Below are 17326 nucleotides of genomic sequence, written 5' to 3' on the forward strand. Positions count from 1 at the left end.
CTCTAGTCTTTTATATATCTTATTAGATGATTTCTTTTTAAGGCATCTCATTTTCCATAGGAAACATTGTGAATGAATCAGGGTATTAGCTAATTATTTGTATTTTAACATCATCTTTTTTTTTCGTTTTCTTTTTCTTTTTCTTTTCTTTTTTTTTTTTTTTTTTTTCCAAAAGAGAAAAATTCTAAATATAGGCACACTAAGTTACTACTAACTGTAGCTCCCATCCTACTCTGTCTGAGGTGTTTTGTGTAAGTGTACTAAAATTCAGAAAAACTTTTTTCCATGCACAAATAATTTTTGTTTTTATAGGACTTTGTAGCATCTATTAGATATTTACTAAATATTAATGAATAATCAGTAGCACATAGAGTGTCATGGTTTACAGCTGTGGTTTGAGGAGTTTTTAATAGCCTGTACAACCTCATTCCTAACTGTACAGCAGCCATCTGTTCTAGAGTTGGGGTACTTCAAAAGGCATTTTGTCTTTCACATGCCCTGTCTTTCTAGGCGCTAGGAGAAACACCAGTTTTATTCTTCAAAAGAAACAGACCTGCTGGAAAATTCCTAAAGTACGTTTTGGGGGGGATGGGAATATACTACTATAGTGTTTCCAGAATCAAATATATATTGTCCTTGGCTTGCATACTACTGTTATAATGAATTGTTTGACTTCCAGAAATCATTTCAAAGCTTATACAATATGCTTTTCTTTCATTGTACTAAAGATTTAACATATTTCATTTTTATCTTGGTCTGTCTGGGGAAGTGGCAAACAGATGTGATCCCATGAAATCTTTTGCGATCTTCAAGGCATTTTTATTAGTTCAGAAGATACCAAGTGAGAAAGTCTACAATGAGAGAACCTTATATCTGAACTAATATATATCTGATACAGATCATTTAGGACTGGTTGTTAACAGAGGTCTACCCTGAATTATCTTGATATTTTACATTGAGCCCAGCATAATTTAAACTTGTTTTGGCACTATGAAAATGCCTGTCTTTTTTTTTTTTTTTTTTAAACATTTATTATTTAGAGACAGACACAGAGCATGAGCATGGGAGGGGCAGAGAGAGGGGGAGACACAGAATCCAAAGCAGGCTCCAGGCTCTGTGCTGTCAGCATAGAGCCCGATGCAGGGCTCAAACTCACAAACCACGAGATCATGACCTGAGCCAAAGTCGGACACTTAACCGACTGAGGCACCCAGGTCCCCCTGAAAGTGCCTGTCTTAACACACTTTATCTAGCATTGATTATTATTAAAAGTTTTGTTTTTGATAACTTGGTAGGGGGAAGTGGTATTGCTTTAATTAGTTTTCTTTGTGCAGTCTGTTTGTTTCTCTTAATTAACTTTGCCTCCAGTGTTTGCCTTGCCCTGAGTGATACTTAATTTTAGATGTCAGAACCACTTGGAAAGAAGAGTGATAGCACGCTTAGTAAACCCCTAAGGATTTTTACCTTCAACCTTTGCCCTTTCAGATAAGATCTTGCTAGGCATGGAAACAATAGTTAAGGGATTTACTTCTTTACTGCAAAAAGGAAAGAAACCTAGGGTCATTAGCTTTGCTATGGACTCTCATACCCAAGCCCAAATCCCAGTCCTCCCCAGTGAAATTATGTAGCCAAGGATTATCCAAGAATTAACTAATATTTTTTGCTGCATGTAACTACAAATTGATTTTGAAAATCCTGGTTTGGGTGGGGGTGGGGCACCTGGATGGCTTAGTCTGTTGAGCATCTGGCTCTTGGTTTTGGCTCAGGACATCATCTCATGATTCATGAGTTTGAGCCCAGCATCGAGTTTGGGCTCTGCCCTGATGGTGCAAAACCTGCTTGGGATTCTCTCTCTTTCTCTCTCTCTCTGTCTCTCCTGCTTGCGCTCATGCAGGTGTGCTCTCTCCAAATAAGTGAATAAATTTAAAATCTTATTTGGGGTACCTGGCTGGCTCAGTTGGTGGAGCTTGTGACTCTTGATCTTAGGGTTGTAAGTTTGAGCCCCATGTTGGGTGTAGAGATTACCTAAAAGTAAAATCTTGAAAAAAAAAAAATCTTATTTTAAAAAGCTTACATAGGGGCATCTGGGTCGCTCATTCAGTTGAGTGTCTGACTCTTGATTTCGGCTCAGGTCATGATCTCTGTTCAGGATCATGGGATTGAGCCCCGCATCAGGCTCAGTGCTGAGCATGGAGCCTCTCTTCCTCTGCCCCCTCCCCCTGGCCCTTCTCCCCTGCTCACGCACGTTCTCGCTTTCTTTCTCGCTCTCTCAAAATAAAAATTTTTTTAAAAGCATACATAAATTATAAAAGGGCATATATACTCATTTTTTAAAAAGCAAAACAAATGTGCAGTCCCTATCAAAATAACACCAGCATTCTTCACAGAGCTAGAACAAACAATTATAAAATTTGTATGGGACCAGAAAAGACCCTGAATAGCCAAAGCAATCCTGAAAAAGAAAACCTGGAGGCATTACAATTCCAGACTTCAGGCTGTATTACAAAGCTGTAATCATCAAAACAGTGTGGTACTGGCACAAAAACAGACACTTATGTCAATGGAACAGAATAGAGAACCCAGAAATAGACCCACACATGTATAGCCAACTAATCTTTGACAAAGCAGGAAAGAATATCCAGGAAAAAAAGAGTCTCTTCAGCAAATGGTGCTGAGAAAACTGGACAGCGACATGCAGAAGAATGAACCTGGACCACTCTCTTACACCATACACAAAAGTAAACTCAATGGATGAAAGACCTAAACGTAAGACAGGAAGCCATCAAAATGCTTAAGGAGAAAGCAGGCAACAACCTCTTTGACCTCAGCTGCAGCAATTTCTTACTTGACATGTCTCTGGAGGCAAGAGAAACAAAAGCAAAAATGAACTATTGGGATTGAGGTAAAATCTTCTGCACAGAGAGGGAAACAGTCAGCAAAACTAAAACGCAACCAATGGGATAGGAGAAGTTATTTGCAAGTGACATATCAAGAAAAGGGCTAGTATCCAAAATCTATAAAGACCTTATCAAACTAAACACTCAAAAAACAAATAATCCAGTGAGGAAATGGGTGAAAGACATGAATAGACACTTTTCCAAAGAAGACATCCAGATGGCTAACACACACATAAAAAGAAGCTCCACATCACTCATCATCAGGGAAAAACAAATCAAAACCACAATGAGATACCACCTCACACTTGTCAGAATGGCTAACATTAACAACTCAGGCAACAACAGGTAATGGTAAGGATGCGGAGAAAGAGGATCTCTTTTGTACTGCTGATGGGGATGTAAACAGGAAAACACTGCAGCCACTCTGAAGTGGAACTGCAGCCACTTTGGAAAACAGTATGGAGGTTCCTCAAAAAATTAAAAATAGAACTACCCTACAACCCAGCAATTGCACTACTGGGTATTTGTCCAAAGGGTACAAAATGCTGATTTGAAGGGACATATGCACCCCAATGTTTATAGCAGTGCTGTCAACAATAGCCAAAGTATAAAAAGAGCCCAAATGTCCATCGACTGATGACTGGATGAAGAAGATGTGATATGTGTGTGTGTGCGCGCGCGTGCGCGTGTGTGTCTACACACATTGGAATATTACTTGGCGATCAAAAAGAATGAATACTTGCGATTTGCAACAATGTGGATGGAACTAGAGGGTGTTATGCCAAGCAAAATAAGTCAGAGAAAGACTAATATGACTTCACTCATATGTGGAATTTAAGAAACAAAATAGATGAACATAGGGAAGGGAAGCAAAAATAAGATAAAAACAGAGAGGGAGACAAACCATAAGAGACTCTTAAATATGGAGAACAACCTGAGGGTTGCTGGTGGCGTGTTGGGTGGGGGGATGGGTTAAATGGGCTAGGAGCATTAAGGAGTACGCTTGTTGGGATGAGCTCTGGATGATGTGTTAAGTGATGAATCACTAAGTTCTATTCCTGAAATTGTTATTACACTATATGTTAACTAACTTGGATTTCAATTTAAAAAAAAAAAAGCAAAACAAATGTATTAAATAGAAATAAAAGCATCCATAACTTCCTTTACCCCTTTTATCCTTCCTTCCTGTGTTACAAATAGGAATTTATTTTATAGGAATTTCATCTTGATAGTAAATATAATTTAGTGGCATCTGGGTGTCAGTGAGACTTCAAGGTGATCCTGTAAACTCCAAGAGGGATCATATAAACTCCCAAAATGTCTGTTTTGTTCATGTTTGCTTAGCGTGTTGCCTGGCAAATGGTAGGTGTCAAATCTTTGTTGACAGGTTTATTATAGGTCCAAGAAAAGGGAAAGAATTGAAAGAATCTCAACAGAGCATCCTCTGGCCATAGACTTTGGTGTATTAGATTTCTGGATGAGTGCAATCGTTCTCAGGGCTGACTGTCACTTGGAGAGCTTTTACAAAATACTGTTACTTGAGCCCCACACCCCAGTGATTCTGATTTGATTGGTCTGGGGTGAGACCCTAGCATCAGTATGTTAGGGTCTTCTCTGATGATGCTGCAGCAGTAGTAGAGAAGTACTGAACCATGGGCAGTTGTTGCTTATTGAATGTTATTTGAGATGTGTGCTTAATTCTTTAGAAGTCCTTTATGCTTTGGAGGACATTTACATTTTTATAGGGAATATTGTCCTGCTTATGTTTTAATATATTAAAAATATTTTGCTTTTCTTAATACACAACATATATAGTCTGCACATGGATATTCAAAGAATCCTGATGCTAGAAAATACATTTCCCTCATCTTTGGTCCATGACATTTTATATGGTACATTTTATGTTTTAAAGGTCCTTAAATACTAATGGAAAACTGGCATTTAGCAGAGAAAACACATCCTATTAAAAGTGTAACAAAAATATTTTTTAAAAAATCTGGAATCTTATGCAGCATTCTTATGCACTATTTTCTTTTCCATGCCAAAGTAAGTGACTTACCTGGTTTATTCTGTAATATTCCAGTCATCAAAAATGTTAAGATGTTCAGCTCATGCAAATAAAAAATCAGTTTAAGTAACTAGATCCCATCTAAATTTTTAATTTTATATTTGGGACAAAAACCAGAGGAGCAGAATAGTTAATACAAGTTTTACCTTGCTATAAGCCTTTTTTTTTTTTTTTTTTAAGTGTGTGCTTTTTTTTTTTTTTTTTACCTTTCTCCTTTCCTTGTCCTTCCCCAGTTTTTCCCCCAGAAATAACTTATGTCATTTGTAACAAACTTAACTGTAGGAATAACTATCAGAGTAACTAATGGTGATTAGCAGTTTTAAAGTTAAACCATAAATAGTGCAACATCAGTGAAGTGTGGCATAAATAAATGTGTAACAATACTTCTTAGCTTTGGGTTTCTCTTACATTTTTATTTTTCACATATCTGTTTGCAAAATCACTATTATGTCTTGCTTATATAATCAAAATCTTGGCAGGTTGCTGCAAGAAAAGCATAACCAACCCAGAGCGTCGATATGCTTATTTGAGGAGATACTAGACTTTGTGCCAGGTTAAGCTAGGTGGATGTTAAGGAATGATGGGTTACATTAATAATGAAAAACCCAGCCAATGCTTGGCTTTGGTTAGACCTTCCTTTTCTATCAATGATGTAAATGATAAGATAACTTGTTTTAATATCCATTCACTCCTAAAAATCTTTTTTTTTTTAATTTTTTTTTTAACGTTTATTTTTGAGACAGAGAGAGACAGAACATGAACAGGGGAGGGTCAGAGAGAGGGAGACACAGAATCTGAAACAGGCTCCAGGCTCTGAGCCATCAGCACAGAGCCCGACGCGGGGCTCGAACTCACGGACCGCGAGATCATGACCTGAGCCGAAGTCGGCCGCCTAACCAACTGAGCCACCCAGGCGCCCCCTAAAAATCTTTATAACACCAATAATACATAAATAATCTGATATAAAGGTGTGAACCCAGTTGATACCCAGAAAATGCTTACTAATGATGATGGAAAAATGCATAGCTTTCTGTATATTTTCATGTCTAAGTAACAGCATTTGTTCTTCAATTGCTGAATTATTATTTTATTAGTATGCAATGGTTTTGTGCTGCTTGCTTAAATTTTACCTGCTCACTGGGTTCTACAGTGGAGTTTAGTGTTTCATAAATCAGTCCAAAAACTAAGTCTAGTATGTTTGCATTTTCTACTGTCTTTCTGAGGTATATTACTGATTAGGAACACAAGAAAACATCTAGTTTTTGTTTTTTTTCTCCTTTTGTCCAGTTTGTAATTAGCCTAATTTGGTCAATTTAGGGGGTTATTCTGAAAAACATTCTGTGGGAAGAATTCTAATTTCTTAGAAGAGTAACAGAATTAAAATCTTTCCTAGTTACATTCTTGGTTGAAGATAGATTTTCTAAAAAAAAAATTATTAATGTTTTTATTTTATTTTTGAGAGAGAGCACGTGGGAGAGGGGCAGAGAGAGAGGGAGACACAGAATAAGCGGGCTTAAGGCTCCACAGTGTTAGCACAGAGCTTGACTTGGGGCTCAAACTCAACTGTGAGATCATGACCTGAACCGAAGTCGTACACTTAACTGACTGAGCCACCCAGGCACCCTGGTTGAAGATAGATTTTGTGAGTTTAATTTTAGACAGCATTTTCCCATAGTAAACTGTTAAAGCATATAAAGTGGAAAAATAACAGTTCCTTTGTCCCACTTAAGGAAAACCCACTGTCAACTGTTTCTTGGGTATACTTCTCAAAGTTCTACACACATATATATCTTTTTTCTTTTTTTTTTTTTTTTTAATTTTTTTTTAACGTTTATTTATTTTTGAGACAGAGAGAGACAGAGCATGAACGGGGGGAGGGGCAGAGAGAGAGGGAGACACAGAATCAGAAACAGGCTCCAGGCTCTGAGCCATCAGCCCAGAGCCTGACGCGGGGCTCGAACTCACGGACCGCGAGATCGTGACCTGGCTGAAGTCGGACGCTTAACCGACTGCGCCACCCAGGCGCCCCTATATCTTTTTTCTTTTTTTTTTAAACGTGTGCACACATGTATGCACACACATGAAGGAAGCCATATAGTGTACCATGCATAAATAAATGTGTTATTGCTGCAGAGATATCTGTTGTATGGAACTTTCATAAGTTATTTTAGTGATCCCATTTTGATAAATATTTAGGTTTCTTTTTATTTTATGATTTTCCTCTTCTAATAAGTTCCTGGTAGATATCTCTTCGTAATTCTGTGTCTATATATAGAATAGATCCAAAGATCACTGGGTTATTCTAAAACATCAAATCTTGTGATATAGGTATGTATTTCAGTAAGTTAACCAAACCTTTGGTGGACTGCCTTGTTATTGGAATCTTTCTCATAAAATTTGAGTTAGGTGCCTGGGTGGTTCAGTGTCCGACTTTGGTTCAGGTCATGATCTCACTGTTCCTGAGTTCAAGCCTCACATCAGGCTCTATGCTGACAGCTCAGATCCTGGAGCCTGCTTTGGAATCTGTGTCTCCCTCTCTCTCTGCCCCGCCCCTGCTCATGCTCGCTCGCTCTCTCTCTCTCTCTCTCTCTCTCTCTCTCTCTCAAAAATAAACACTTAAAAAAAAGTTTAAAATTGGAGCTCGTAAGCAATATTTAGTTTACTACTTATAAGTTAATGTAGGGGAGTAGTTCCAATTAATTAATTGGCTTGGGAAGTGGATTATATCTGTGTATAAAATAGATAAATACTCAGAAAAAGTGATAATGCTGGGCCATCCAGTAGTAACTTACTATATACATGCTCATTTGTCTTCTAAGCATTTTATATATATAGTTATTTTTTGAAATCTGAGCAGTTGGGTGAGTTTGGTACAGTTAAATGTAGAAGAGACTGAAGATTAGACAGGTTGAATGCCTCGCCCAGGGGCCCAGAACTGGGCACATGGAAACTCTATTCCTAAGTGTAACTGTAGAATTCATATTTCCTGGTTTTTTTGTTGTATTCCTTCCAATGGGTGCTTGCTTCGGTAGCACATATACTAAAATTGTATTCCTTCCAGTGAAGCGACATTTTCAGTCATTAAGAATCCAGCAAAAGAGGGGCGCCTGGGTGGCGCAGTCGGTTAAGTGTCCGACTTCAGCCAGGTCACGATCTCGTGGTCCGTGAGTTCGAGCCCCGCGTCAGGCTCTGGGCTGATGGCTCAGAGCCTGGAGCCTGTTTCTGATTCTGTGTCTCCCTCTCTCTCTGCCCCTCCCCCGTTCATGCTCTGTCTCTCTCTGTCCCAAAAATAAATAAACGTTGAAAAAAAAAATTAAAAAAAAAAAAAAAAGAATCCAGCAAAAGATAATGGAAGAAAACAAAACATGCCTCTGATTCTTGAAATGAATGCTGCCATCTTCTTACCACCTCCAACTTTTTGGATTCATATACATTATATTACGAATAAGTGATGTAAGTGAAGGATAGACTATTTAATTTGGAATTGCATTATGCTTCATGCTATAATAAAATCTCATTTATCCTAAAGATAATTTACCCAACATCTCTAGCCATCTCTGGTTCAACCAAAAAACAAAAATGCTTCCAGGAAGCATTTCTTCATAAACGGAGCTGCTCAGACTCTCACTCAGATCTCATTTACTTCCATTTCAGATATTTCTAACATGCACTGGGGTTTCCTACCTATGACAGTTGATTAGAAGCAATGAATTAGAAAAACCACAGGTAGCACCGTTACAGACAAGAAAGCCAACAGTTCCAAGAAGGAATAGCTTTTGGTGTAATGCTGGTAGTAGTAGAAGAAAAACCTACAAGCAGACAGAATTTTAAGTGTTGTTTTGGAATCCTTGTCTTTCGTATACTCCAGGAGTACTCAAGGCCATCAACTTGTTTAAAACCAGTATGGTGATTGATTGTAATGTTAATCCTGAGTATTATTTTTAAAAATAAATTACACTAGATACACTTTAATTAACAAGACAGGGATTTCCATTCACAAAAGGGCAAATTTTGCTGGATAAAATCCGTGTAGCATTGTCATACCCAAACTAGTGGATATGATGTATCCTTTTAACTTCAGTGAAGGGCCCTTTTCACTTTTAAAGCATTGTTGTTGCTGAAGTTCACAGCATAGCCTATTAGTGCTGCAGATTCTCAAAAACAAAAAAGATTGATGATGACTCAGAAGTGTACACATGTGACCGGGCAGAAGAGAACCTGTGCATCTCTGATGCTGCAGGAATTTTTTGCAATTGCCTTGCAGACCTTAATTTCCTCCTCAGAGCATTGTGATTGCTCTGTACATTCTATAAATTATTTACACCCTGATGGTACTAAACGACTACATTAATGGCACCTCTGGCTCCACATGATATCAAGAACTTTAATAATTCATCACTTATTACAGCTTACATCCCTGTAAATTGGCATGAGTGGGAGCTGAGTTGACAACATTGAGATAAGGCCTTCTGTGAGACCTTTACTCTCCAAACATCATATCCATAAATACTCAGATATTAGTGGTGTTTAAAAATAAAGGAAAGATAATTGGCTATTACAAAGCTAGACTCTTTAGGCTATATTTATCAAGCATTAGATTACTTCAGGTTCTTAAGTACATCTTAGGGATATTCAAAGTGAAAATTTTTGAAAGATACTTCTTCATTTCAGGACTACCACTTTAAAAAAAAAAAAAGCCTAACACTAGCATTAGCTTATTATCCACCCTAAATGGAATTAATGATTGGCCACTGGGAATGATGATGAGAGACTTTAAAAAAATCATTCAAATTCTTAATCTAGGAGTTTTATATCTGATAATAGAAGTCTTCCAATTTTAGTCTTCTTCAGCTGTTTTGGAGTACTTTATTATTTTTTTTAATTTTTAAAAAGCATTTATTTTTGAGACAGAGACAGAGCTTGAGTGGGGGAGGGCAGAGAGAGAGGGATACACAGAATCCGAAGCAGGGTCCAGGCTCTGAGCTGTCAGCACAGAGCCCGACCTGGGGCTCGAACCCATGAACCGTGAGATCGCGACCTGAGCTGAAGTTGGACACGTAACCAACTGAACCATCCAAGCGCCCCTGGAGTACTTTACAAAAAGAAATAGGAAAGGCATGGTTATGGAAAGCATGTGTCTATGCACTCCCATATTCACATGTCATGATTAAATTCCAGAGTGAAATTTAGGTATAAAAGAATTTGCCCATTTCCAGGGAAGAGGGGGAAGGGTTAAGTTGATCTTGAATCTATCTTTAGTTCTCCAGTGACTGCACCTGAGTACTATCAATGTTGCTTTCAAAAAAGACAAAAAGGTTACTAAAGTTGACAGCTTGTAACCCTAGCATTTAGCACAGTGCCTGGCACATGGTACCTGATGATCAGATCAATCCATATAATTCTAGTCAGACAGCTGGTATTTTGATAACTTAAAGTTATACTGATTCATACTATAGTAGTCCCCCTCCCCCCTTATTCACAGGAGATACATTCCAAGACCCCCAGTGGTTGCCTGAAACCATGGATAGCACTGAACCCTATATATATTACCATGTTTTTTCTGACACATACACACCTATGGTAAAATTTATAAATTAGGCACAGTAAGGCATTAACAGCAATAATAACAAAACAGTTATAACAATATACTATAATAAGAGTCAAATGAATGCAGTCTCTCTCAAAACACTGTGCTGTACTCACCCTTCTTGTGATGCTGTGGGATGGTAAAATGCCTGCATGATGAAATGAAGTGAGGTGAACGATGCAGGCATTTGCAGCATAGTGTTAGGATCATCTGCTTCCAGATCCTGGGTGACTGTGAACACCTGAAGTCACACAAAGCCACACCGTGGATAAGGGGGTTGGGGGAACTACTGTAGTTGTTTTCAATGCTAGCACTATTTTAGGAATGTATTGTAGTTCACTGTTAGTGTTTTTAAACTTCTACCTAATGTGGATTTGTCACAGAAGGGGTCCACAGAGCCTCATTATGGGGTTCTGACCTCTGAGGCATATATTCTTTTTTTTATCCATAATCAAAACTTTATTGAAAAACTGACACCAAAATAGGATATCACTAGTGTATATCTCACAGAATTAAAATATTGTTTTGGTAGATTAACTGGAAATACTGAACTGATTAGGCTTTTGGCGATATAACACAAGTTCAGGAGGTTTTGTGGATCATTAGTGTTGCTTTCTTCTAAATGAACACCCTTCTGTGAGTCTGGCCTTTCCTCCTGTTGGCTGGCACAACACAGTTGAACAGCCTACACAAAGAACCACGGTCTGAACATGGCTCAGACATCCATAAAATAGGAGTTTGGGTTTTGAATTAGCTGTTTCTTTTTCCTTTTCCTCCATTGAGGGCCAGTGTTATAAATCTCTAGCCAAAGAAAGGCATATTAATCCTTTTGCGGGCCCAGGCAATCTGTTCTGTAAGGCGACAGCCCTAGCAAGCGCCATGCCAGTGCACTTGCGGCATCTGAGGTATATATTCTTAAGATAGCATTGTCCTCTAGGGAGGCTCCAGAGTATTTCAGGTATCCTTTGGATTCTATCAAAAAGCCTTTAGAGGTTGGGGCACCTGGGTGGCCCGGTCGGTTGACTGATCGACTTTGGCTCAGCTCATGATCTCACGGTTGGTGGGTTTGAGCCCCGCATCAGGCTCTGTGCTGGCAGCTCGGAGCCTAAAGACTGCTTTTAATTCTGTGTCTCCCTTTCTCTCTGCCCCTCCCCGTCTTGTGCTCGCTTGCTCTCTCTCTCAAAAACAAATAAAACATTAAAAAAAAATTTTTAAAGCCTTTAGAAGTTCTTCAAAGAGATAGAGAAAATTAATCTTTCCCCCATTAGAGACACTGGACAGTTTTCACTGATACTTAATACAAAATAGTTTATGCTATGTGTAAGTTGGGTTAACTCGGTTGCTTTAGATTTTTTAAATTATGGTTTCCTTTAAAAGCGATTATCTGCTTGTCATTGACTTCCACGAGAGAACTGCAGGAGATGAATACAGTCAAGAGTTACATTGCCAGAGAGATTAGGGTTTGGGAAGGCCTTGGAAGCACTGGTATGGTTAAAATGAAAGCTCTTGGGGCACTTGGGTGGCTCAGTCGGTTGAGCATCCGACCTCAGCTCAGGTCGTGATCTCGCGGTCTGTGAGTTCAAGCCCTGTGTCAGGCTCTGTGCTGACAGCTTGGAGCCTGGAGCCTGCTTCGGATTCTGTGTCTCCCTCTCTCTCTGCCTCTCCCCTGCTCATTCTCTGCCTCTCTCTCTGTCAAAAATGAATAAACATTAAAAAAAATAATAAAATGAAAGCTCTTAATCTATGAAAGGGAAAAAATTAAATTTCAGCAAGCATGAGATATGGAATTAAATCACACTGTGCTAGCCTGCTACACAGATGGTACTCGCTCTCTACTTGCCAGACCAACCATGTTGAAGCAGAAAGTGGACTATCTAACTTAAATTAGAAGAGCTGAATTTCTTCTTTAGTTGAAATGCCACAGTAAATATCTTTTGTGTAAAATTCAGTGTTTATTGTTCAGTTGCAAGTGTGAATTGGATGAAAGTATCCAAATACAAGATTTTTATGTGGAGCAAATTCCTATTTTTCTCTCTCACGTTTCCCAGCACACACCTCTAGTCATGAGTGTCCTTGAGCTGATATCTGATGCCAGCCAGATACCTTGGAGTAAAGGGTTTAGAACTGTTGTGGAAAAGTGATGGCTTCATTTAGGCTTAGTTATGTTATGTGTGAATTAAGCTCCTAAGTGAAAGTGGCTGAAATTTTACATATGGACAGACACGGATCTAGCTGTGAACCAATTGTTCTGCTGTGATAGAGACATCATTCAAACCTGCATGCATCTGTCAACTCCCTGTGGTGGCACAGTGAGATAAAGTGATCTGTAATGTTTCTCTAGTGTGTCCCTATTGCTAGCCATATTGTAATGTATAATACATCTCTTGGGCAGACAGCTTGAGTGGGCTGGATTCCACTTCAGCCCTGTAAAGATGCCAGGAAGCATCAAGGTGAATTTTTAAAGCCTATTTAAATATTTAGACTCCTGACTAATTTCAGTGAAATCTCCGCTATATCTAACAAACCACGTGCTAGAAGTGAGATGGAATCTCAAGTTTATGGCTTCCTTACTGATTAGTTGTATGACCTTGGATTGACAAATTATTTATCTGCCTGTTTCTGTCTAGGGCAAGTGAGAATTGTAAAAGGATTTGCCTCATAAGGTTGTTGTGTGGATTTTTAGGCAGTTAACATGTATAAAATATGTAGGAGAGTGCCTACCCCTTAATAAATGTTAGCCACTGCCACCACTAACAGTCATCGTCATCAACATAATTTAGAGATGAATTTTTATTCCCTGAAGTTAGATTGCTTTTTTTAGGAAGACCGTATCTCTATCAAGGATATGACCAACCTCAATTCTCATATAGAGGCTCACTATCTTGTTTGTAAAGTCAGTCTTCTTTTATTTACACCTAAAGTATAATGTAGTATATTATTACATATTATAATATTTATTATGCAAATTATATATTCATATTATGTTACTTTAAAGAAAGTATATTTTTTTCTTTCAAAAATATATAAAGTATAGTCCATTATAAGAAAGTAGAAGATAATCACTAAAAGGGATGAAGGGACTCTATAATACTGCTGTGGAATGATCTATCTACAAGATACATTGTTATGAGAAAAAAGGGCACATTACTGTGTAAATTATTCCACCAGTTTTATAAAATTTTGCTAGTACATGCATAGAATATTTGACAGGCTGCACAAGAAATGGTATATTTTCATTTGTTGCTGTTGGGGAGGAAAATTGTATGGCTGATGACAGGGTGGGAGACTTACTGTATTTCCTTTTATACTTTTTGATTATTGAACCATGTGAATGTATTCCCTAGTTACTTATTAAAAAACTCATAAAAATGACAGTTGGGCATCCAACTTTGGCTCAGGTCATGATCTCACGGTTCATGAGTTCGAGCCCCATGTCAGGCTCTGTGCTGACAGCTCAGAGGCTGGAGCCTGCTTCAGATTCTGTGTGTGTGTGTGTGTGTCTCTCTTTCTGCCCCTCTCCCATTCATGCTCTGTCTCTCTAAATAAACTTTAAAAAATAAAATAAATAAAAAGCTCATAAAAATGAAATGTAAAATAGCTGTTTTGAAATCTAGATATTTATTCATCCCTTAGAAACATTTTTTTTTCGTATTAAAATTCACATTTGATAGGGCTTTTAGATTGTTTTAGTCCCCGCCCCTTGAAGTCTGTTTTCCAACACTAAACTAAGAATGATCTTTTGTCCTCCATTAGGGATTTGAGTCATAATCGGTTGTCTAACTGGAACATCAGCTTGGAGTCTCAAACATTACAAGAAGTGTAAGTTATTTTTATTTGTTTAAATATTTATTAAACTCTTAGATTTGATGGTGAATTATGCATTTGAGGATGTTCAATCCAGAAATGCTATCAAAAAATTGAGGGAAAAAATTTAAAAGACATTGTTTAAAAACCTAAACTGTTGTCTTTGGCTTTGCTACTATTTCTGACTCTGGACATCGTGCCAGAGGTTGGTGATTAGTTGCAAACTGTGTAGAAATATTATTCTATCTACTTTCTTGGGACCAAAAATAAGATTTTTTTTTCCATCTTCAGAGTAAATATGTTTTGCTTGTTTTTTTGCCAATTTGAGCCAGTGAAACGCTCTATTGTGTAAACTTTTTTATGTCTTGACTTGTCCAAGATGGAGGCATCATGTCTAAAGTAGATTTACGTGAAATACAGTATTTTTTGTTGTTGTTGTCTGTAATGTGGTGGTTAATATAGTTTCATTTTCTTTTTTTAAAATATAATTTATTGACAGATTGGTTTCCATACAACATCCATTGCTCATCCCAACAGGTGCCCTCCTCAATGCCCGCTTTCCCCTCTCTCCCACCCACATCCACCCTCAGTTTGTTCCTCAGTATCCAAGAGTCTCTTAATGATAGTTTCATTTTCTACTTCACTGAAGTTTTTCCTTTAATATTGAAATGTATTATTATGTATTTTTTGGAGGGAATTTTCTAAAATGATATTAATTATCAGTTTAATTTGTTTCTGACTGGGATAACTTGTTCATGCTGTCATTGTCCTTGCATTCTCTGCTTCCCCTCCCCAGTTGACTGGTTCTGATCTGCTGTGCACTGAATAAACAGTTGACAAGCTTATGAGCTGAAAGAATAGGCCCTGAAGAAAGTCCTGAAAACGCGTCAATGGGAAATGAATGAGCTTTATTACATGGACTTTGTAACTTCACCTTGTTTCTTGGAGGCCTTTTACTTCTGGTTTCTTTGTATTCTAGATTATTGAGGTTGTTCAGTGACTGAAAACCAGATTAATGTAATGTGATTATATTAGATATGTACTAAAACATGGGAGACCATATGTTTAAAGAGCTGCTAGGATCAGATCGTGACATGTCACGTCATCTGTAAAATTAATGAATGATAGGGTCCATATCTCAGTGGGCAGATTCATCCATGGTCCCAAGCAACCCTCTCTAACTGTGAGTAATATCAAAAAACGTGTGTGTGTATTTTAAAAATTTACTTAATTAAAGCTTTTATCTTATAAATAGATGTATAAAAAGATATGGATGGTTTAGTTATTTCTTCTTTAAGGAAGACTGAAATTAGCTGTCAGAAATGTAATTCAAGGACGTTGCTGGGATTAAAAATACTTCATGTGCAAAATATTGGTATCAATCATAGATCTACACCATGAAAAAGCATTTCTTATTAAAATCTTTAGTTTCTCAGCATAATGCATTTAGTCTATCTCATTCTGAGTCATAGGCCTTTTTAAATTTGGCACCTATCCGAAAGAATAATTATTAGCCAGAAACCAGAACTCAAGAGGCAACATTTCCCTCTCTAAACTTTTAAATCTGTTTTTCCCCCTTGCCTAGGAAAATGAATTATAATGAGCTAACAGAAATCCCATATTTTGGAGAACCAACCTCTAATATTACTCAACTCTCATTGTAAGTAAGATTTCAGATCTTTTAAATTATGAATAGTACAGTTTTAGAATGTTTGTTTTAGGTAGCCTTTTTGTCGATCCTCATTATTTAACATCCTTGTGGTCTGGGGTAGGTCTCTGTCAGTCGCTTCATTACAGTCTTTTTTTTTTTTTTTCTTTTAATAGAATCCATAATTTAATCCCAGAAATAAATGCAGAGGCGTTTCAGTTTTACCCTGCTCTCGAGAATTTAGATCTCAGTTCAAATATAATATCAGAAATCAAGACATCTTCATTTCCTCGAATGCAGCTTAAATACCTGTAAGTAGATTTATTTTAAAGTGCATGTTTATGTATTGATAGTTATCTTCCCAGAGATGTCTGTTATTTATTGTGATTTTGATATGCCTATGTGAAACAAACCTAGGGGCAGTTTTTTGAGGTTGTTGTTATTTCTCTTATCAGGAAATATTAAGTATGCAGGTTAATTTTTGAGATTTAATTCTGGATTGTGTTTTACTAAACAGTTTTATAAAAGGTAAATAGCAGTGGTTTGTTAAATAGTGGTTTATCCTATACAATGATAATTAACGTGTGCGATAGTGTTTTACACTTTACAAAGCGTATTCATACATAACCATTTGAACCTAAATGAAGTTGGTATTCTTATTTTGCACTTGCATAAACAAAGCAGTTAAATGATTTGTAAAGTTGTGTATAGTTGCTAAGTGGTAGAGGTGGGTGTCAGTCATAGACTTCAGGTAGCTGTCAGGTGGTAGAATGTTCCATTGCACTAAATTTTTTTGTTCTCTTGTTTATTTTAGGAATTTGAGTAATAATAGGATAACCATCTTGGAGGCTGGTTGCTTTGATAATTTATCTAGTTCCTTACTAGTGGTAAAGTTAAACAGGAACAGAATCAGCATGATTCCACCCAAGATCTTCAAGCTACCTCACCTCCAGTTCTTGTGAGTAACTAAATAGATGGGTTTTAAGAAGGTTGTCTTTTCTTTTAAATTATTTTAATTATTATTAGAGCAAATCAGCAAACCAAAGTTCTGACTGTTAACACAATTTTTATTAAAGGGAACTTAAAAGAAACAAGATTAAGGTGATAGAAGGTCTGACATTCCAAGGGCTTGACTCCTTAAGGTCTTTGAAGATGCAGCGGAATGGTATTAGCAAACTTAAGGATGGAGCTTTTTTTGGCTTGGATAACATGGAAGAATTGTAAGTACTGTGAACTGGAATAGAATCTTGTTAGGAAAGGAGTCTGACTGGGACTTGTCAGTGCCCAATGGCTAAGATCTTTGCTTTAATTACACCCAGGTA

At 37.4% G+C, this 17326-nt stretch overlaps 1 protein-coding gene across 3 annotated transcripts in view; it reads left to right on the plus strand.

The window, feature by feature from the left end:
* Positions 1-17326, plus strand: part of LRIG2 (leucine rich repeats and immunoglobulin like domains 2) — a 65207-nt gene that overhangs the window by 18855 nt on the left and 29026 nt on the right. For all 3 annotated transcript variants that reach the window (XM_030324683.1, XM_030324684.2, XM_030324685.1), the window contains 5 exons: positions 14306-14371; positions 15942-16016; positions 16181-16315; positions 16819-16962; positions 17081-17224. In XM_030324683.1, coding sequence (XP_030180543.1) covers positions 14306-14371; positions 15942-16016; positions 16181-16315; positions 16819-16962; positions 17081-17224 — 564 coding nt within the window. The remainder of the gene's footprint in view (positions 1-14305; positions 14372-15941; positions 16017-16180; positions 16316-16818; positions 16963-17080; positions 17225-17326) is intronic.

This window comes from Lynx canadensis, chromosome C1, assembly GCF_007474595.2.
Source record: "Lynx canadensis isolate LIC74 chromosome C1, mLynCan4.pri.v2, whole genome shotgun sequence".
Lineage (NCBI taxonomy): Eukaryota > Metazoa > Chordata > Mammalia > Carnivora > Felidae > Lynx > Lynx canadensis.